The following is a 22,274-nucleotide window of genomic DNA, read 5'->3' as shown; positions in this document are numbered from 1 at the left end:
TCTTCCTGGAGCCTTGACACTTGCAGCCTGCCTCGGAGACGGGGTATTTATGGGTGCAGAGCTGACCTCCCTCCCAGCAGGCCCCCCTCCGGAGCCCCCTGGGGTCCGGCTGGTCTGGCGGCCGAAGGCCAGCGGGCTCTGTAATTCTCCAGCGGCTGACATGCCACGGGCTGGCCACGGCGCTCTCCGCCCAGTGGCCGGCGGGCCCGCCGTTTGTCAGTCCAGGACTGACAGAGTTACTGCCGCTTAGATGAAGCCATATATCTGAGCAGAGAGACCTGTTGCCAGTCGGGGGCCTCGGAGCTGGGTGTCGGGGTGAAGTGATGTCGAGATGGGTCATTAGGCACTCCCGGCCCTCGCCTCCCCTCGCTTATTCCTATCTTGCATCCGCCCCAGCCTGTCCTTCCTGGGAGCTGTCCAGACAGGCTGGCCGGCTGGGCTTGCGCACTGCCCCCGACTGAGCAGCAGGTACAGGTGGGTTTCCGCTACCTGGCCAGGGCCAGGCGGGCCCCATCTCCTCCCAGAACTCCAGTGCCCAGGGAGCATGGTCTCCAGGTGTCTCCCCACGCTTCCCAAACCAGGCCGTATGCCGCCTGCACGCACACAGTGAATCACGGAGCAGCAAAGAAGCCGGTCAGGAGGGGAACGCTGCTCCCTGTGCTACATGCTCTACCCTCCTCGCTCACTAAATCCTTACAACAGCCATACAGGGTGGAATCTGTATCAACTCTCCCCATTTTACAGATAAGGAAGTGGAGCTCTGGAGCAGTAAAGTGACTTGCCCAAAGCCCCACACCTGGAAAGTGGCAGAGCGGGGACTTGAACACAGGTCTCTCTGATTCTGGCTGTTGCTATTCACTTCAGTGCCACTGTCAGACCTAACAGGCCGTGATGTGTGAGATGGAAAAATGGAGGCAGAGGGACATCCAAGCTGAGAGACAGGATGGAGGAGGAGAACCCCAAAGGGGCATCTGGAGCCCCAACATCTGAGCCCCCAGCACCTCTGACAGCGCAGCCAAGACCCAGGCCTTCGCTAAACATCGGGACGTCATTAGCTTCACAGAGAGCCGAGTGGCCCCGGGGAAGAGGGTGTGGGGCTCCAGCCAGCCTGGCCCATCACCCACTGGTCCAAGCTCTGCTTCTGGCCCTGCCAACCTCTCCAGCCCCGCCTCAAGGCCCCCCTGGAGCTCCCTGACACAGGATGCCTTCCTGTGTGCTCCCACTGGGCCTTAGCCTATGTGCTCCCACTTGCTGAAATGCCTGCACCTTCTCAGGTGTGTTCTGGAAAAGCACGGACCAAAGAAACCTTCCCTAACTTCTTTAGGGTGTTCCACTCTCCCGCTGGGCTCCCTGGGCCCCTTTCCATTGCTCTCAGGGCCCCGGGCACCCTGTGTGGGCATCACCTGCAGGCACGTCTGTCTCCTCCTCTAGTTTGGCAGCTTCCTGGGTCCAAGGTGCCCAGCATCCAGCTCAAGGGCTGCCCGGCTCCCAGAGCTAGGGAGCCCCCTTTGCTGTCTGCTGAAGTGTACCCTGCCTGGAGCCGGGGGATGCACGGTCGGCCAAAAGGGAGGACAGGTCGCTCAGCAACCCTCCCACTTCTCTGTCTCCCCTCCTGTGGGAGGTGGCCCAGTGGGAAACGAGTTCTTTGTGGCTCCTGAGGGGCCCTCTAAGGGCTGGGCTGGTACGTATTTGCAAGGCTCCCTTACAGAGGGTGGGGACCATGGTTCAGATTCCTGGGCTCAATTCAGAGACTCTGGGAAGGGGAAGCAGGAAGGTTTGGACCACAGAGAAGCCAGAAGCAGGAAAAAACACTCAGCAAAGCTGGGACAAAAGCCCTTCCCATCCTGCGTGAAAAACCCCGAGAGACTAGGAAGGCGGCCAGAGGAAGTGCCCTGCCCCTGGATCCAGGGTTCTGGAAGGCCGGAATGCCCTGCTCCTCCTCCCTTCTGCACAAGGGGCTCATGGGAGGTCTGGCCACCAACCCAAGGGTCCTGGGTCCTCATCCCCACCAGGGCCTCCAGCCACGAGGAGCAGGCAGGTGGGGCTGTTCAAGGCCCTGTCTCCTGTCCCATCTATGAGGGCAGCCCAGACGGGAGGCAGGGGTGAAAAGACCCACCCACCCATGACACCTGGCATGTCCCCAGGCCTCAGCCAAGATAGGCCCTTGGCTATCGAATCACCGCCGGTTCTTGACTCCCAGAGTAACCCAGGCCTCCGGCCACATGATGCCTCAAGGGCTCCGTGCCTATCCTCACCTAATCTGCCCCCCCCATGCCCAGCCCGCTGGCAGCGCCCCTGGCCCATCTGGCCACCTGCCCCTGGAGGAAGCCCAGGCCTGAGTGGCGTCAGCACTGAGTGCTGCTCAAGGCTGCCGTGGCCCCAGCAGGGAGGGCGACGGGTCCTGCTGTTTACACCCAGCCCAGGAACAGCTAGGAGGGCCGGCCCAGGCAAGGCAAACACCAATAGGCCTGGGCTAACAAGGGCCTGTGCCCAGCCAGGGTGTCGGGCCTTGGCTGGATTTGGGGTGCCTCTGAGGTTGGCAGAACACGCTGATCATAGGGAGTCAGGGTGCTAGAGGGACAGCTGCCAGGCCGTGGGCCCTTCAAACCACTAGGCAAGGTGACTGGCAAGTTCTTCCTCGTCTGGCTTCAGTTTCTCCTGCCGCTTTAGTTGCAGGTACCTCAGCCCAGGGGGGTGGAGGGCTGAGCAGTGGAGGAAGCCGACCTCCTCTGGATTGTGCAGGCCCTGCAATCTCCACCTGCCCTCTCACTCGCTCCCCCCCCCTCCACACACACACACAAACACGCAGATACACATACACATGGGACCGACCACTGTGCACGAGAGAGGCAGGGACAATAAGCCCCTTCACCTTGGCTGGGAATCAGGCCCATGAGCATTCCAAACTCCGAGACACTAAGACTCCCACCTATGACATCTGAGGCTGGCGGGGCTTGGTGGCTTCTCCAAAGGGAGAGACAGGGTGGGGTGGACCCTCTCCCTGACGTTGGGCTGGGGCAGCCTGAGACCGTCTCCCAGGACTCCGCTAGCCCTTTGGGAGCCTAGGGTCTCAGAGGAAGGGAGATCAGGGCCTGTAGAGACCCAGACTAGGAGAGAAAAAGACAGGGAGACAAAAAGGGCTGGAGAAACACAGAGAAGCAGAGAGACAGCACACCCAGGAGAGGGAGAGAGAGAGGGAGAAGGGAAGAAGGAGAGAGGCAGAGATAAAAGAAGCAAAGGCTGTGAAAGATAGAGACTCAAAAAATAGAGGAGAGAGAGGGAGGAGAGGAGTGGGGAGGCAAGGAATGCTGCAAAGGACCAGAAATGCTCCTCATGCCTCCTGCTGCCAGACAGGGCCTTAGCCAGTGGGCAGGACGGCCCCCTCCCAGGGGTGACCGAGAGACTGAGACTTGGGCAGCCAAGAGGACACCCCAGAGCCAGCTGCCTGGCAGGTGGGATGGGGGACTCACCTCCAGCTCCTTGAAGACCATGCACCTGCGTGCCCAGTCGACGATGGAGATGAAGGTCTGGTCAGCCATCCTGCACAGCAGGCTGAAGGGCGCAGGCTGTTCGGAGCGGCCTTTGGTCGGTTCCTGCAGGCAGCCCAGGATGCGCGCCCGCACCTGGTCCTCATCTGGCTCCAGCTGCAGCAGCTGCAGGATGAGCTCAGGCACGCCAGGCCCTCCGGAGAAGGGCTCTGGGTAGCCATAGGGCGGCCCGGGCTGTGGCGGGCTGGCGTAGGGCTCTGGGTACTCGGACTTGATGGCACGGCCAGGGAAGGTAGGATACAGGTAGCCGGCCAAGGGCCCGTGGGTACCAGGCACGGCCATGGGCAGTGCTGGGGCCCCAAAGTCGCCCAGTGGCCCAGCAGGTGGCCCAGAGGCCAGGCCCTTGGGCTCCGGCGCATGCAGGCCAGGGGGTAGCAAGTAGTCCGGTGGGGGTGGGGGCGGTGGGGGCACCCCCGCTGGGGGGCCTGTCTCCATCTTGAAGCCATTGGCTCGAATCTGTGCCTTCTTCTGCTGCTTCAGGGCCCGGTCCCGCTTGTACATGGGCCCAAATTTGTTCCGGCCACCACGCATGCGGTCAGCACGGACAGCTGTGGGCAGAGGTGGGGGTCAGGCTCACCCTCCAGACCACCCACTCCAGGTCTTTCCCAAACAGCTCTGTCTGTGTCACTCCCAGCTCAGGACCCTGTGATGGCTCCCTCGGGCCCTGTTCCCCTTTCTAGGTGGTCCCTCACGAGACCCTGTGTTCTTTCCACTCCACCATACTCATCTCTCTGCTCCTCAGCCTGGCACTTCTTCCACCCTCCCTTTGATAGTCCTTTTGCCTCAAACCCTTTCCTTCTTGTCTGCCTGATGAACACCCAGCCCTCAGGTCACCACCTCCAGGAAGCATTCCTGGATTCCTAGCCCCGGATGTCCTGCCCCTTGCCCACTCTCATCCTGCTGAGTGGCATCCAGCCATGGGGCCCAGGCTGAGAGCTCCTGGGGGCTTTGCAACGGGTCAGGTCCCCAGCACAGGGACTGGCAGGGAGACAGTGACGGGAAGTAGGGACTGGACAACTTTGCTCGCAGCTGACTCCGGTATCCAGCTGCTCACTGACTGACTAGTTAACTCTGACAAACCCCTGTTGCAAAATGACTCATGTTCGCTTTCAAATTTGAAGCTCAGCCCTGACTGGTTTGGCTCAGTGGATAGAGCGTCGGCCTGAGGACTGAAGGGTCCCAGGTTCGATTCCGGTCAAGGGCATGTACCTGGGTTGCAGGCACATCTCCAGCAGGGGGTGTGCAGGAGGCAGCTGATCGATGTTTCTCTCTCATTGATGTTTCTAACTCTCTATCCCTTTCCCTTCCTCTCTGTGAAAAACCAATAAAATATATTTAAAAAAAATTTTTGAAACTCAGTTTAGGGTTGTCCAGGCTCTGTGCTGGGGGAAGGGACCTCCCTTGCTGACAAGGTGTCCCTCTGCCTGGCCCAGAATATGTCACCAGCCAGACCTAAAGGTTGCATCTCTGAAGCTCCAGTGAGGCCCAGCCCCTGCTCCGACAGGGACCCCACCCTGGGCTCTGGGAAGAGGGAGGGAGCAGGAGGGGGAGGAGGAGGGAAAGGCGGACTTGGGGGCCTGCCCAGCCCACTGTGCTGCCAGGGGTGGGCAGCCCTGCTCTGAAACCTCAGGCCCCACCAGGGGTTTCTGCTGCTCACAGCAACCAGCTCTCCTGGCCACTCAGGACCTGGATCTGGGGACATGGGCTTTGGGGACAGAACAGGAGTTTCTCAACCTTCCTAATGCCGCGACCCTTTAATACAGTTCCTCATGTTGTCGTGACCCCCAACCATAAAATTATTTTCGTTGCTACTTCATAACTGTAATTTTGCCACTGTTAGGAATCGTCATGTAAATATCTGATATGCAGGATGTATTTTCAGGGGTTGAGACCCACAGGTTGAGAACCACTGCGTGGAAGACAGTGGTCTGCAGCTCTGAGTCACTAGGGCCCTTCTTCGTTGTTTAAAAACTCTAGCCAACAGCTGCCTGCTGGGCGAACAGCTCAGCTGGAGCCCTCAGGGTAGAAGCCTGTCCACCCTCAAAGAGCCTGAGTCCTTCCTGCTGAAATGTCTCTCCTCCCCTCTGAACTGAGAGCTGGGGGTGGGGGTGGGGAGATAAGAGGGGCCTGGGACTTCTGGGGGCAATGGCGCCCCACTCCCCAGCCCTCTCCAGGTCTGGCTAAAAACCTGGGGAGGGGGCGGATCTCACCCGCTGAGAGAATGAACTGAGTGAATTGTTGGGATGGACAGGTAGGCTGTATGAATGAGGTTTAAACAGCAATGACAGACAGATAATGACCAAGAATGATAATAATAACAGCAAACCTGTTGAGCATTGACCATGTACCAGGCAGGGTACTAGGAGCTATTCATACAATTCCCTCACACCCATCCAATGAGTCAGGTACTACTATGAAGCCCATTTTGCAGACGGGGAACCTGCAGTTCAGAGCGGAACTTGCCTAATGTCTGTAAGTGACAGGCTTGGGACTTGACCTCCAGCAAAGGAGAGGCTGACTCCGGCTGGAGGCGGGTGTCAGAGCAAGAATTGCAGAACCTTTCGCAGAGGGAGGAGCTCTGCAGGGCTCTGCCCTGTGCTGCTGGGCCCTTTGGGGACCCGCGGTTCACATGCAGGTATTTTTTAACGCAACTCTGGCTGGTCCTGCATACATCCCTCCCCAGCCAGAGCGAGGCCAGTTCTTACCCCTTCCCAAGAGATCGGCTCTAGTGTCCCCCAGGCCCCAGAAACTTTAGGAGGGCCGGTGGCTCCCTCCCTCACCCCCTCCCATCCACCCGCACCCGCTGCGGCTCCGTGCTGGAGGTCTCGGGTCTGAGGCCGGCTGAGGCCGCGGCGCGGGCGAGCGCACCTTCCAGACGCATCCCCACCGTCAGGCACTTCTGGAAGCGGCAGAAGGGACAGCGCTTGCGCTGCGTCTTGTCGATCTTGCAGCTCTGGCTCTCGGTGCACGTGTAGTGCTTGTTGTTCTGCACCGTGCGCTTGAAGAAACCCTGAGGGAGAGCGGCGTCAGCGCGGGCCCCTCTCCTCCTCCCGTCCCCCGGTGGAGCTCTGCCCCTCGCCGTCCCCATCGCCCCCACCTCCTGCGCGGGACAGCCCGCGCGCCCATCCCCAGGCCGCTCACCTTGCAGCTCTCGCATGTGAGCAGCCCGTAGTGATAGCCCGACACCTTGTCCCCGCACACGGGGCACAGCTCGTCCAGGTCCTCGTCGTACGAATAGTCCATGCCCGCGGCGTCCGCCTGCGGAGGGAGGAGGGGGTCACGCGGGCGGGACGGCGACTGGCAGCGCGCGGACCTGCTCCCCACGGCGCCCACCTCGGTCCGCCCGTGGCCCCAGGACAGCGCCCTGGGCAAGAGCGCCTGAGACAGGCCGCCCATGGGTGCGCCCTGTGCCGCCCGCGCCGGCCTGTCCCGCAGGGCCCCGCGCCGCCCGCGCTCCCGGTCCTTCCCCGGGGCTCCTCCAGCGCTGCCCCTGCCGGGCCCCAGCCCGGACCCCCGGATTCGATGTGCTTCGATTGGATTCGTTCTTCCGGGAACAAAACCCCGATTCTAAGAAAACGAGTTGGGCTGGGCCAGGAGGGAGACGCCAATGAGCCGGGGGAGCGGCCGGTGCTCGGGGACTCCACCGGGGACAGGGACACGGAAGCAGGTCCGGGAGAGGCAGGCGGGCGGAGGGGGCTCGGCTGGGGATGCGCGCGGAGGCAGGGCCCGGCGGCAGGCGCGGACATCGGTGCGGGGGACGCGGTCATGCGGAGCCCGAGAAAACTGGGGAGACAAGAACGATGGAGAGAAAGACGGAGCCGAGACAGCGAGAGGACGAGCAGGAGAGATCGGAGGCGCAGGCAGAGGCCGACGAGGAAACCTGGGAGGTGGACGTGGCGCGGAGACCCCGTGCTGGACGAGACAGAAGCCGGAGAGACAGAAGCCGGGAGAGACAGAAGCCGGAGAGACAGAAGCCGGAGAGACAGAAGCCGGAGAGACAGAAGCCGGGAGAGACAGAAGCCGGAGAGACAGAAGCCGGAGAGACAGAAGCCGGGAGAGACAGAAGCCGGAGAGACAGAAGCCGGAGAGACAGAAGCCGGAGAGACAGAAGCCGGGAGAGACAGAAGCCGGAGAGACAGAAGCCGGAGAGACAGAAGCCGGAGAGACAGAAGCCGGGAGAGACAGAAGCCGGAGAGACAGAAGCCAGGAGAGACGAGGCGCCCACCCGCTGGGGGGGTCGCACGCGAAGCCGCTCGGAAAACGGCCCGACCGGAGCCCGAGCTCCCAGGCGGGGCCCCGAGGAGTCGAACCCGGACGGGGGCTCGAGCCGAAAGGGTCGGCAAACGACGGTGCCCGGAACGGAGGGCCCGAAAGCGGGGAGGGACAAAGCCCGCGGCTGTGCCGGCGACGGGGGCGCAGCCAGTGCCGCCGGGCCGAGACGTCGGGCGGAGCGACTCCGAGACCCCGCGGGCTCCGGGGGCGAACCCGAGGCGGGGGGCAGACCTCGGGCGGAGAGTCCAAGTCCCCAGGAGCGAAGCGCAGAGCCCGGGCCCCGAATGGAGAAGGGGCACGACGGCGGCCGCGGCCCGCGAGGCGCCCACCTGGCGGCTCCTGCGAGCGGCAGCGCCCGCGTCCCACCCGCGCGGAGCCCGCACCTCCCGGCCGCGCCGCCGCCGGCGATGAGCCGCACCCGGGCGCAGCGCCTCTCGCCCGCGATGACGGCCGCTCGGGCTCGGCCTCTCCCCCCACCCGCGCCTCCCCGCCCCCGCCGCCTCCAGGGCCGCTCCACGCGCACCTGGGGCCCGGGCCCCTCTGCCGCCAGTGCGCGCCGCGCGAACCCGCCGCGCCGGGCCGGCCCTTCTATAGCGGCGCGTGCGGTATCCGGGGGCGGAGGCCGGCCCTCCCCGCCCCGGCCGGCCCGCGCCCTCCCCCGCCACCCGCCCGGCTCGCGCCTTTACCCTCAGCCTCTGGGTCCCCCCATCCCCAGCCCGTTCCCCGGAGCCGGGCGCCCTGGCATCCGGGCAAGTGCTGGGCGCCGGGGAGCCCTGGCCCGGCCGGCGGAGGGAGAAGGCAGCCCCTGCTCGCCAGCCCAGCTTAGAGGCGGCGAGGGCCACGCTGCGGGCGCGGGTCGTTTTGTAACGTGGACAGAGGGAAGGGCGAACGTGTGGGGCCGTGGCCACGGCTCGGGTTCAAGGCGACACACCGGGTTCTCGCCCGGCCCCGCCGCATTTCCTCACTGGAGACTTAAGCAAACCTCCCGCCTCTCCGGTCCTCAGTGTCCTCATCTGTGAAGTGGGACTAATGACCGGCTTCCTGAAAGGTGAGCGTTCGTAGGAACCGAAGTGGTGTTGGCACAGCACGCGCCTGAACTGGGAGGCGATCGGTAGCATGGAGCCAGGAGGCCTGGACCCAGCTGTTCTCCTCCTGGACCTCAGTCTGCTCGGCTGAAAATGGGAATCATCGTCCTCTCTCCCTGTGAGTTCTTCGAGGCGTGGGGAGGACAGACCCGGGAGAAATCTTCCCTGGTCCCTTCCGCACTGGTACCCGCCTGGGGGAGTGGGGGTGGGCTCCCGGCAGCCCTGGGGACAAAGGCGTCCCCTGGCCGGTCTGGGGGATGTCCTGGCCACTTGCCTTTTTTTCAGATGGAAAAAACCGAGGATCTGTCTCGAATCCTGCCCTGCCCCCACAGGCACCTTAGGGTCGGAGAGTGTTCAGAGCAGCCGCGAGGTCATAAGCCAAAATCTTCAAGCTGAGAACTGGAACAATTATGCAGGGCAGCGAGGCAACCCGTCTGGGCCCATGGGAGGCCCCGGCTGCTCTTGGAGCTGGCACCTTGGTCCTGGGACCGGGACCGGGAGACCCAGGGCAGACCACTTCTCCCCTGGCTCACCCCACCGGACCGAAGGGAAGGAGCTGCGGCCCACTTGCGGCGCCAGCTCTGGCTGGTCGCTTTGCTTCTCTGAGCCTCAGTTTCTCCGAATGTGAAATGGAAAAGGTTGGCCCTAGAGCAGGGGTTCTGCGTTTCCCATGAGATTGCGGACAAATCTCAGTGAGGAGGAAGGAGAGAGAGCCATAGCCGTTAGTTGCAGAACCCCCACCCCCGACCCCAAGCCCCTGAGAGAGAACAGCATTTGGCAGAGCTGGAGGTGGGGGGCTCTGCCTCTGAACCGGCTCTCCATCAGGGAGGGCCCTCAGAAAGTGCAAAGCAGGCGGGGCACCTCCTCTGACCGGGAGTGAAGGAGGCTGGGGGCAAGGCTGGGCGGGTGGGGGAGGGGGAGGGGTCCGCAGTAGCCATCTCTAGGGTAGAGCCACTGGGGTCCGCAGGACATTGTGGAGGAAGACTCGGCAGTGTAAGCACAGCCTGGGCAGGTGGGCCAGGTGGGTTGGGGCTAGGCTCCAAGCCAGGCCTCCCCTTCTCTCTTCACCTGGACTCTCCCCTTCCCAGGAGGTTCTTGGGGTGACCCTCTAGGCCCCACTGCACTGACCCCTCAGCCCTAGGTTCCAGCTCAAGTGGGGAATCTCAGCCTCTCACCAGCCTGCCCAGGGAAGCAAACATTGACCTGACCAAGCCACAGACCCTGGACTGACAGATGGACACTGGGGACAGACACACAAATCCACACAGAGACTCAGAGACACCACAGAGACAGTAGACACGCAGGCAGGGACATCCAGGGACCACGGACACGTTTGCAGACTACTAGACTGGGGCCAACACAGCCCTGTGGACACTGGCCACCGATCGACCGCGGAACACCACAGACCCCCCTCCAGCCTGTCCCCATAGGCCCAGCCCCCCCCCAGCAGCCGCCCAGGGAAAGGGGGGGTTAGCATGGTGGGAGGGTAGGTCTGGGGAGATCCCTGGCAGCTTCTCTGCCCAGAGCAGCGGGCACCAGCCACTCTGCAGAGCAGGCAGTGGCTGGGCCAGGCCGCAGGGAGGCACTGAGGAGGGAGGCTGGCCATTAGAGGCCTGGGCCCAGGCCCTCACTTACGCAGCGGAAGGCGAGCTCTCACGCCGGATGAGGGTGGACAGTGGGCACCGGGGTCCAGCGGGAGGCTCTGGCGGCCCGAGCGGGGCAGTGGTGACGGTGGACACACACGGGAACTCCTTCACGCCACGGCGGGCGGCGGGCGGACAGTAGGCTGGCCCTGTCCAACCGTCCTCCTCCTCCCCGCCCTGGGGGGGGGGCCACCGGAGGCCCAATTGGTCTCTGCCCCCACGTGACTCCGCAGGCCTCTCTCCTTCTTTGTTGGTGTTTCTCTTCATTTAGGTCTATTTTTTTCCTTCTTCTAAAAGAAAAAAAATATATCCCTATCTATCTGGGGGCCGCGGGTGGGGGTGGAGGCCAAGGCACTCTGGAGGCCTTGGCCAGCTGGCTGCTCCAGGCCGCTGTGGGAGCCCAGAGGCAGGGACCCCACGTAGGCGGGTAGGCAGCCCCGCTTGTTAGCGACTGGGTGGGAGTGGGGCCTGATTTATGGGCAGCTCCCCCACCCGGCCCCGCAGCCCGGCCGCTCTCCCCTTGAATGGCTACCTCCCTGGGGCCTGGCCCAGCGGGGTCCCGTCTGGCCCAGACGTGGGAGTGGAGTCAGGTAGGTCTGGCGCAGAGGCAGGGGCAGGTATAACTTGACCAGGTGGCCCTGCGACTTTGGCCTGGTCTTTTTACTCTTCCGGCGTTGAAGAAAGGAAGTGGGGGATGAAGGGCAAGCAGGTGAGCTGACTGGCCACCTCCTGCATGCGTTCCACGCTGGCTTTCTGCGTGTCACCATCCACCATGGCTGCTAATGCTCCCGTGGGTCCCTGGGAAAGTTGAGGCCGGGTCAGGGGGTTTGGCTACGGTGGCCTCAGGTTGGGGTTTTATCTAGAAGGTCAGGCCTCCCCACCACACAGCTGGGCATGTCCCTGTTCAACCTCTGGGCTCAGACAGGTCCTGAACTGCCCTGGTTCCATAGGACCAGATTGCTCTGCTCTGCTCTGCTCTGCCCCCTTCTTCCCGCGTCCCCCGCCCCCCCCCTGCCCCCCCCCCCCCCCCCACGGCCGTGACGCACTCTTTTGTGTGTTCCCTCATCTCACTTTTACTGGGTGCATGTTAGGTGCCATCACTGGAGAAAAGGGAAGAAATCTGTCTTTGGAGGATTTACCTCCCAGCCATTCATCCTGGGGCTTGGCATCTCTGTTGAGAACCTTCACTTGCGGAAATAGCAAGTCACACAGACCACCTCACTTACCTGGCTTGGGACCAGGCGACTTTTCTGGGTAACTGAAGGCAACTATATTTAAAACCGAGCGTGTCTTCCTCATTGTGCCGCTCAAAAGATATTTTTATTTTGAAAATACGTACAAGAATTTTACTGGCTGTCATAACTGATTCTACAGATTAGTATATTCCCAACATTCATGACCTCTTAATATGTATTTTTCACCCTTAGAAGTTCTTACAAGATGCACGTCTCTTGCATATGACTGAACCTAACTAGTCTTCCCCTTTTAATGCAATGATTTTGTTTCTGGACTAATACCACTCATCCTCTGAACTTAAAAAGGAAATACCTCGCCCTGGCCGGGTGGCTCAGTTGCTTGGAGCGTCATCCTGTACAGTAAAAGTTCGAGTCCCAGTCAGGGCACAGGCTGAGGTTCTGGTTTGATTCCTGGTTGGGGCGTGTATGGCAGGTAACTGACTGATGTTCCCCCCCCCCCCTTTCCTCTCTCTAAAAAAAAATCAATAAACACGTCCCTGGGTGAGGATTAAAATACATACATACATACATACTAAATAAATAAATAGAAATATTCCAGAAACACCCTATGACCAACATGTCACATACATGTAACAAGCAGCAGCCAAGGCCCTCTGCACCGCCTCTGATGGAAGACTTTGTGAGACGGGGACCACTTTCCCTGCTTCTTAGACAGGACAACACAGGCTCTTTCAACACCACGGTGCCGTGAAAGAGCCAGTCCGGCTTTGCCAATCTCCTGGTGACGCATTGAGCCCTAAGAAGCAGAACCGACAAGGGGCTAGTGGCGAAGACTCTGGATCAATGCCAGTTCTGCCATTTGCTAGCTGTGTGACCTGGGACCAGTCACTTCCCCTCTCTGGGTCTCATGTTCTCCCCATAAAATGGGACAAAAATGAGACAACACATGGAACGTGCATAGCGGCTACCTGGATGCTGTTTGTGCTCAATAAATGTTAGCAAACCAGAAACCAACAACAAGCCGAAGGACTGGCAGTCTACCCTCAGGGCCCCTTTCTCTGAGTCTGAGGTTGCAACCTCACCCTCAACACCGTTGGTCCTTCTGGGGTGAGTGACTCACCCCAGCACCAGTGAGCGTTTATTGACTGGCTGCTCCCCTCTGCACCAAAAGCCCCCACATGCTGCCTGAGGGGTGGAGTGCTGCTGCCTGCCTCCTCCTGTCCGGTCGTCTTCTCTGTAGGCCATCAGCTGTCACTTGCCACCACCCGGGGCCGGACACGCCTCACCCCGGATCACCCTGGATATGTTTATTGACACCCTCTTCCTCTGAGCACCCCTTAAGGATGAGGCATGCTGAGAATGAATGGCAAGGTCCTGTGTGCTGGGGCTCCTACTAACCAGTCCACACCTTTGGTCAGTCTCGAACCCTGTCCACCATCCTGGAAAGTAGGTAGTATTTCCCCCTCACCTTCCATGAGCAGCATTTGGGAGGTGAGGAAACTCAGGCTCAGAGAGACAGGCATGTTCCCAAAGTCACAGAGCAAGGTTGGGATGGAACCAGGATTCGAATCCAGTCCAGAGCTGGGCTTGCTGACTCAGGGTCCTCTCCACTCAGCCAGAGCTGGGTGGCCCGTTTGTCCTTTCCTCCAAGCTCCAGCCCAGGTGGTCCCAGGCCATGAGACCCACCAGAGGGGAAGGAGAAGTGGCGTGGTCCTGACCCCTCCTCCCCAGCAAACAAAGCCCAGGGTCTCTCTCTAAGTGGGGACTTTCCCGAAGTGCCAGGCCTGTTTCCTGGAGGTGGAACAAGAAACAAACAGATCAGAGACCCAGAAACTGAAATGGAGAGGATTGAAAGACAGACAGAAAAAGAAGCCCTAAAGGAATGAGGCATAACAGACCCAGAGATAGAGAGATAGAGATAGAGACAGGGAGAGAGAGAGAGAGAGACAGAGAGAGAGAGAGAGGGAGGAGAAAGAGGAGAAAGAGCGAAGAAGGAGAGAGGTAGAGGGAGAGAAAAAGAGAAGGAATGAGAGAGAAATTCAGATAGGGAGAAGAAATGGGGGGGGGGGGAGAGACAGACATAGAGACACTGAGGCAGAGAATGAGAAAAGAGGGGCAGGGCCCAGAGCTGGAGGCCCAGGGAGTGTGGATGTGGAGACCCCCTCGCAGGGCAGCGGAGGGGGTGGGGCTGCTGGCAGCAGCAGAGGCTGTTTCCGCTGCACCCCTTATCAGCCTGCTGCCAGATGTTCAGATCCGATGCCAATGTCAGAGAAGTCCATAGTGCCGGGTCAAGGCCGTGGCCAGCGGGAGCCTCAGCTGCGGTGCAGGGAGGGGTGGCGGGGGGTGGTGGGGGGGGGGGTGGCAATAGACCTGCTTGCTCCTCCCCCTCTGCCTCATGGCTCCCTGGGCTGGACCACCTGGTGGGGGTGGGAGACCAGGTACCTCTGGGGACTTCTCTAGCCCGAGAGCAGGGACTTGAGACAGAGTGGGGCTCCTGGCAACCTGTGGACACAAACATCTTTGCACACCCACATGTGAGGAAGTACAGGGACACATGCACATGCAATCCACACTTGTGCACATGGGTGCACGCGGGGCCAGCCCAGTCTGCGCACAGCTGATGCACCCAGCTTTCCTCTGCCGGAGCCCTGCTCTGCCTGGTCAGCTGGTGAGCCCGGCCCCTCACCTGAGCCAGGACTGCAGCCAGAGCAGCAGCAGGGACCCAGCTGGCTCTTCTGCGAACACGACACTTGCAGAACCTGCATGCCTCAAGGGCTGGGCTGAGGTACCCGGGACCTTCTGGAATCAGAGCAGGTGGAGACCTTCAGGAGCAGATGCAGGGACTGGGTGTCTGGTGGGCTGGGCTGCAGCCTTGGGCCTGGGCCTCTCCGCCATGCTCCTGGAGCATGCAGCCGCAGCTGGGCCCCCCTCCTGGGGTGGTTTATCTCACAGTGCACGCGCTCGGCCCTCAAGGGGTGACCCAGCCTTGCTCCCCGCATTCCTCTCCGGCCACGCAGCCGGTGGGCCCCCCACAGCTGAGACAGGGCCTGGACTTGGGGGTGGTCAGGGGCAATCACTCAGAGCCACGCGCTGCCCTCCTGGCCCCAGCCCTTCGCAGCCGTGTCTTTGCTTCTCTCTGCTTTTGCCTCTGAGCATCTCTAATTTTGTCTGTGCCACAATGAATCTGTCTTTCTCTGTGTCTGCCTGTATTTCTCTGGGAAGGTCCCACCTTGTTTGTTTCAGTCTCTCTCTCTCTCTCTCTCTCTCTCTCTCTCTCTCTCTCTCTCTCTCTCTCCCATCCTTGCATGGGACCAAGCCTGGGCTATCTCTGCTTTTCCTTCTGGCCCCTAGAGGCTTCCCTCAATGGGAATGTAGGTGAGAAATCAGGCTGTGGGCCTGGGCGGAGGGCCTGGGCAAGGGAGGCCTTAGACTTACAATGGGTGAACTGGGGTGGCCCAAGCAGCAGAAGCCCAGACCCCAGACCTCCAGCCTACTAAGCCCAGACAATGGACATGGATCCGGGTGTGGGCCTGGGGGGCTCCTCCCCAGTATAGTAGAGAAGACTGGGGGGTAGGGTAGGAGGAGGAAGCTGGGGCTGGAGGTCTCCAGGCCTGAGGGCCTCCTTCCTGTTTGTTGGGAAGTGACTGCCTCCGAAAGCTGCTCAGGGGAGAGGAGGGAGGCCATGACGACTTCCGGGAAGCTGGCCCGAGGCCACCCTCCCTGTGCCCGCTGGCCCTGGCTTAAAATAGTGCAGTTCCTCTGCCGGGGCTGCTGCTGCCAGGCCCCGTCCAAACCTCACAGGGCTGCTCGCTGCTGCCCGTGCTACCAGCCAACGACTGCGGTGGAGGGATTCACCCAACTCTCCAGTCCTCAGAGTGAGGCTGGTGGAGAGTTAGAAAGTAGGGGTTCCCGAGTCAGAAACCCTGCACACCAGTCTCCGCCACAACACTGACCAGCCATGAGACTGGCTGGTCCATCTTGCCTCCTTGAGCCTTGGTTTCCACTTATACAAAATAGGGTGAGTGCCTGGCATTCAAGCTAAATGAGATCACATATGTAGGCTCTTCAGAACCTCGCCAGGCATCACATGGACCTAAAAAATGGGAGTTCCCTTTGCCTCTCTTGCTGGCTGTTAGTCAAACTCCTCACTTGAGGAAGGGCCTCCTTGGAGCTTCCCTCCGTTCCTACACGGCTCTAGGACTAGGTGAACAGGGAAGGTCTGTGGAGAGGGAGCTTGCAGGGAGGGCAAGAATGGGGCTGTGGTCTCCATGGTGAGACTTGTTGCCAAGGGAACAAGACTCCAAGAGCCCTGGGTCTGACAGTTGGGCACTTTTGCCACAGGATCTCAGAGAGGCTGATTTTAGGTGGAGCTACACTCCTGGTGGGCAGCCAGGCCAAGGCCAGGCCGAGCTAAGCTAGAGCGGGGGCTCCTGGCTCTGCTGGGTGTCTGCTACTGGGGTGTGAGGGGCTGCGGCTCCCCTCACACTGCTTCCTTTCATGGATTGGCTGCATTGAGCCCCAACTTTGAACCAGCCTCAGTGAATCCTTAAACCCTTAAGACACAGGCACCGCCATTTCCATTTATGACAGGGAAAGTGAGGATCGAAGAGTCATCTCTCTGGGTCAAGGCCACATACAGCTGGTGAGAGGAAGAGCTGGAATGAGAAGAGAGGGGAGACTCCTGGTTGATGTGCCTGCTGTCGCACAAGCTGCCTGAGGGAAATGATCCCTGGGGGGGGGGGGGGCAAGGGGCCTCGGGGAGCCACACCCACCCTGGCCCCAACACCATCCCCGGCCACCACTTCTGGGGGGTCCCGGCTCCAGACTTACATGACCGGGACGAAGCCGTCTCCTCTTCAGTTGCACAGAGATGATCTTACCTCAGGGGGTTTGCTTATGGAGAAGGATCTCAGCACAGGGCCTGCCTAATGTTAGGCACCCAATCAGTACTGGTTTATGTTCACTCCTGAGGTTACATACAAGCTCTATAACCTTAGACTAATTTCTGGGCCTCGGTTTCCTTATCTATGAACTGGATCATTATAACACCAACCTCATAGGATGGCTTTGAGGAATCAGTAATTGAATGCACAGGAAATGCTGAGCACAGCGCTTTGCTTGCTCGGAATGTAAATTCCGTTATTATTCTTTACTTCCAGACTATTGCCTGGCGCTCAAGGAACCCACAAGCTCAGCATCAGTTAAGTAGCAATTTATAAGTTTAGAGCAGCGTCCTCAATTGTATCCCATGGAATACTGTCCCAACAATTTTAACAGGAGGAAAAATGTCGCATGCCCAAAGACTTCTGGGTGGACCCAAATTAATTTTCTTCAGGTAGGACTTCTCAGAGCCTTTACTATGCCAACGGAAGTTGGCAATTAGAGAAAGGTAAGAGTAGGTGCAGTATTTCCCAGATTTTTGGCAACAGAACGCCTACTCTTTTCCCATGGGGCCACCTTGTGGGACGTTATGTTCTGAGAAACCACAGGGATTGTGGCGTCTATAGCATTCTGCTTATATCTGGGACAGCCCTGCTTTTCACATCAATTTCGTCGGGTCTGTTCTTTCACCTCTTACAGAAATTAATCCTTTATTGTTTAAGTTTGGTTTATTGGGTTAATAGCAAAAAGTTCAACCAAAGGCCATTACTGAGCTTTGTTACAAACCCCAGACACTCATATTCAGCACTATTGAATTGCTAAGGCTGCGCAGGGAGGAAGCCTGTTGTAACTTTGGTATCAGATAGACCTGGATTCAAAAGCCAATTCTGCCATGTGCTCATGCCATCCTAGGCCAGTGATGGTGAACCTTTTGAGCTCGGCGTGTCTGCATTTTGAAAAACCCTAACTTAACTCTGGTGCCGTGTCACATATAGAAATTTTTTGATCTTTGCAACCATAGTAAAGCAAAGACTTATATTTTTGACATTTATTTTATATATTTAAATGCCATTTAACAAAGAAAAATCAACCAAAAAAATGAGTTCGCGGGTCACCTCTGACACGCGTCATAGGTTTGCCATCACTGACCTAGGCCAATGGCTTCGTTTCGAGCCTCAACTTGCTTTAAGTGAAATGGGGCTGAGCGCTTCCCTTGCAAAGTGGTTCTGAGCATTACAGGAGACAGTGCAGGTAAAGCACCCGTGCCCAGCACACAACAGCCGGCCAGCAGACATGCTCCTCCTCACATCTCTGTCTTATCTGTTCCCTCTATGGGGCACAGAACAGTCTATTAATTAGTTCTGCAGCGCTTCTTTTGTTCTAAAACCACCTCTTTCAAACCTCAAGGGCTCTCTGGTCCCTTGTGCTGGAGGAGGCTGAGGCATGGGAAGGCAGCTGGGCTTCCCCTCATTTCACACATGAGGATTTAATAGGCTTTGATCAGACTCCTCAGCCTTTATCTTCCCAAACTGAGGAGCCTCTGTCTTTCCCATTTGTCTCCCTATAACCCTCAGCCCAAGCGTGGGCCCTTCTCTGATCGTAGGAACAGCAAGATTACAGGAGAGTTGGGCTTTCGAGTTGGCAGATCTGGGTTCAAGTCCAGACCCTGACCCTTCCTGTATGACTCAGGGCACATCCCGTGACCTCTCAAAGCCTCCATTTCCTCAGCTCTAGGAAAACCTTATCTATTAACTGGCAGGATAGGCGTTAATTGGTGGACCACCGTGATACACCCAGCAGGCCACCCACCAGCACACTGCTGTCCGAGATGCAGCTCTTCCCCAAACTCCTGAATGTGGCATTCAATGTTCCAGGGGCTTCTCCAGCCTCAACTCTTGCTAATCCTTCACATCTGCCACCATTTCTGCTGGCAATCCCTTGTTATACCTGAAGAGTCCGTATTTTTCTGATTCGTAGCTGGGCCTCCTCTGTCTGGTGACTTGCTTCAAGGCCCACCTTCAATACTCGTCTGAAGCCCTTCTGAGCAGAACCACTCCCTCCGAGAGGCCATTACAGCCCCTGATCACCCTCGATCACACCTGAGCCCACTAAACTGCCAAGGGCTGTGCTTGCCTCTCCCACGGGACCCGTTCCTCTAGTTGTGCCACTTTCTGGCTGGGTGGCCTGAGATGAGTCCCGTCACCTCACTTACCTTAGCTTCTTATAAAACAGACGCTAATCCTTTACGTTCAAGGAGATTCAGGTTTGTGAAGAGTCCCCACAGTGCCAGGCACAGAGCAGGCACCTGGGTCAGGGCTGATTCATGAATTCAAGCAGTTCTAAGTGACATCCCCCTGCCAGACCCTCAGCAATAGGAGTGGGTGGGTGTCCGCTACAAGCAGGGACTCGATCTGAAGGCGTGAGCCAGCTCCTTAGGACACCCCGTCGTCCCTCCCCAGAGCCCCAGACAAGCTTCACAGACAGATGCCATGTGCAGGATTCACATTTATTGGTTCAAATACAGTACCTAACATCTTCTAGACATGCATTTCACACTAATTGGTCACATTTCCACAGGTAGTCAACTCACAGAAAAGGGCCCATCCCTTGCCAGCTGGCAGGGGGGGAGGTAGCAGAGGGCCTGAGTAGCCTGCAGAGCCCGACTATCATTTGGTCATGCAGGGCTGACGGAGCCAGGCTGGCAGGCAGCCCTTGGCCGGCCCTTTGGGGACAAGGGCTCAGAGACATCCCGTTTACTTGATTCCTACACGGACTGTGGGTAGAGGTGGCCCTGGAACAGGTAGCCCAGGTTCGGCTTGTGGATGCCTGTGCCACCAGAGCCTGGCGGGAGGGTGGTGCTTCCTGTGCCCTGGATCGTAGAAAGGAAGCGGAGGCCTCTTCAAGAGGTGGCTGGTCGCAGCTGGGCAGGTGTGAAGGACTCCCTACACTCGGCCCAGACATTACAACGCACCCACAGCCCCTATCGCAGGCCTGGGATGGCAACACAGACAAAAACACCAACACCCCAGGGCAGGCAGGGTTTCTCTCCCGACAGAAACATGTAAACAGAACAGGAGCTACAGTATTTGTTTCCCACAGGACTTCTCGGAGAGGAATCGACCAGGATGTCACTGAAGAGGTAGTATTTTTTTTTCTTTTTCATGGAAACTTGAGTCAACAACACTATCACCTTATAAAACATTTCAGAGGAAGAAAACAATGCTCACCCAAGGGCAGAAATGTCCTGGTGACAGACTGGCCATGCTGGCAAAGCTGGCTGCAGGACTTGGCAGACCAGCCTCCACCAGAAACACAGCTTTTTTCTGGAGCTCGGAGCAGGCTCTGGCCTGACTCATAGCTTCCCTGAGCCTGCAGCTGAGTCCTGAGTGGGCTGTGGCCCATTTAGGGCTGCAGATCCTGAGGGGGCAGGCCAGACAGGGGCTGGACGGGCAGAGCAGGGCCCCTGTGGCTCGTGTTCCAGGACAGCCAGAGTCTTCAGGCCTCGAGATAGCCTCGGCACGGCCAGAGCAAGCCCAGCTCACTCCGGCTCAGTATGCTCATGGGGCTCCTGCCTCTGAGGAAGCAGTCCACGCCTGGCTCCCAAGTCCAGAAAAGCTGCTGTTTGTGGCAGCCAAGAGAGGGGTTTCTGGGGACCCTGTAATTAAATACACATCCCTGAGCTGTGGCCCTAGAAACCCTTGTCTCAAGGCTAACCAGTTTCCAGCATCTGGTGGAATGATTGCCGTTTCTCAACCTGAGACACAGATAAAACATCATTTCACAGACACTGGACATAGATGCTTCAAGCCGAGGAAAAAGGGAGGAATGAGATCAACTGCAAAGGCAGAGGGGGGTGCAGGGGGACACTCATGGGTCAATTTGGGGAAAGAGTAGTGGTTTTTTTTGTTTAGTTTTTTTGTTTTTGAGGGTTTTTTTGTGTGTTTTTTTACTTTAAAAAAATCAATAAAGAAAATAAAAGAGCTGGTCTGAACGAGTGGATTTCTTAATGCAACTGCAAAATTTTAAAAAGCAACAAAGAAAAAAAGACATAGACCAGGGGCCCAGAGCTAAAGACTTGGAACCACTGCTCCCCTTCCTGCCCTACTGGGAGGCCGGGGTCCCTTTACTTGGGCCAACCTTGGACATGGCGGAGATGTTGCCCACGCTGGGCCTGTCTCCATCTGTCCCACTCCCCAGGAAATCAAGAACAAACTAAAGTAAGAAATAGGTAGCAGAGCAAGGCAGCTAGCTGAGAGCCCCAGGTTTAAGGACCTGGTGACACAGTGGCCATGGCAGGCACTCACTTCCCTGGGAAGGGGGTGGCAGGTGAGAGCAGGCTGGTGTGGAGTGGGCGGCTGTCTGCATGCCATGAAGCCCCTCGTTCCCTCCCCCTCCTCCGCCAGAGAACAGGAGGGAGGTTCCTGCTGCTGCTTTCTATCCCCACAGGCTCAGCCACCGCCCTCCTGGGCTGGGCATGGGGGCGGGGCTGTCCTTCTGAGCCAGATGGAGTGCTTTGAGACTAAAGTCAAGACCACCAAACCTTGTGAAAGTCTCCAAAAGCCTACAAAGGAGCCAGAGAACAGGAGTTGTAGGCGAAATTCCACGATTCCAAATTTCGTCTTGGGTCGGGAAAACATAGAAAGGGAAAGGAAGGGGAAAGCTGTGTTTTAATGCAGTGCGAGGAGGTGGGATTCTCCTTGACCACACAGCTTTCAGGGTCGTATTTTTATGGTGGAAAAATTCTCACTTAAAATGAGTGCTGTTGGTGGCAGGGGATCAGAGAGAGGACAGAAGAGAGGGGAATTAAGAGACCATACACACTTTTTCTTCTTCCACTAGCATAAAGGCTACCTGTTAACCAAAAATTATGGGAAGAAAGGCAAAAATACAAACACAACAAACCGCCCCTCCAACCTTTCTCTGTGTCCTTCAAACCAAATTTACAAATACATTTAGTGGCTGACCTAACGTCTCCACGCTGCTAGCTACACTCCTATCATCTCCTCATCATACCTGAGTTTGCAATGCAACACATTAATTTTACCCTGTTTAAAAAAGCCCACGTCACAAAAGGACTGGGTGCAGAAGACATTAAAGGCGGTCCACAGGTCAGGCTCCGGCTCAGAACACACGGCCACTTGGCTCAGAGATTCTGCAGGGCGCTCGGCAATGAATGGGCTCTTTGTTCTGTGGAATCTGCTGCAAACATTTGTAAAAATGGATTTGTACAATGGCAACTTGCAGAACCTTTCCCCCACTCCACAAATTAACAACTTGCTCTGTTTAATGCCGCATTATTGGAGAGACATGTTCTTCCCTCATCAGAGAGCAATTTTCTTTGATACCCAACCAACTGGTAAAATGCTTAATTTTAAAGAAAAACCATTTCAAAAAATAATAATAACTTGACAGATGGAGGTCTAAGCAAAGAAAGAAGCTGCACACAGCAGCCATCTTGGAAAAGGGGGGTCTCTGATATGTGTCTCTTCCCTACATTGACGAAAGCAGCTCAGAGTCTGACCTGTAGCCAAAGAATGTGATCTAGTTGGTTAAATAAAACATTGGGGAAACAAAAATATTGTGAACTGAGAAATAAACAGATACACACACACACACACACACACACACACACACACACACACACACACA

General features: G+C 58.0%; 1 protein-coding gene across 2 annotated transcripts in view; it reads right to left on the bottom strand.

Moving 5' to 3' along the window:
* NR5A1 (nuclear receptor subfamily 5 group A member 1) overlaps positions 1 to 22,274 on the bottom strand; it is a 39,920-nt gene that overhangs the window by 13,968 nt on the left and 3,678 nt on the right. The window contains exons 1-4 of one of the 2 annotated variants that reach the window (XM_036329694.1): positions 10,541 to 10,766; positions 6,690 to 6,806; positions 6,417 to 6,558; positions 3,471 to 4,096 (exon numbers count right to left, since the gene is read on the bottom strand). In XM_036329694.1, coding sequence (XP_036185587.1) covers positions 3,471 to 4,096; positions 6,417 to 6,558; positions 6,690 to 6,791 — 870 coding nt within the window. In that variant the 5' untranslated portion in view covers positions 6,792 to 6,806; positions 10,541 to 10,766. Of the gene's footprint in view, positions 1 to 3,470; positions 4,097 to 6,416; positions 6,559 to 6,689; positions 6,807 to 10,540; positions 10,767 to 22,274 lie in introns of those variants that run through there. The other variant, XM_036329695.1, reaches the window with a different exon arrangement.

The sequence above is a fragment of the Myotis myotis genome, unplaced genomic scaffold (assembly GCF_014108235.1).
Source record: "Myotis myotis isolate mMyoMyo1 unplaced genomic scaffold, mMyoMyo1.p scaffold_m19_p_12, whole genome shotgun sequence".
Lineage (NCBI taxonomy): Eukaryota > Metazoa > Chordata > Mammalia > Chiroptera > Vespertilionidae > Myotis > Myotis myotis.
Note: the sequence above shows the minus strand (reverse complement) of the source record. Positions and strands in the feature narration are given on the sequence as shown.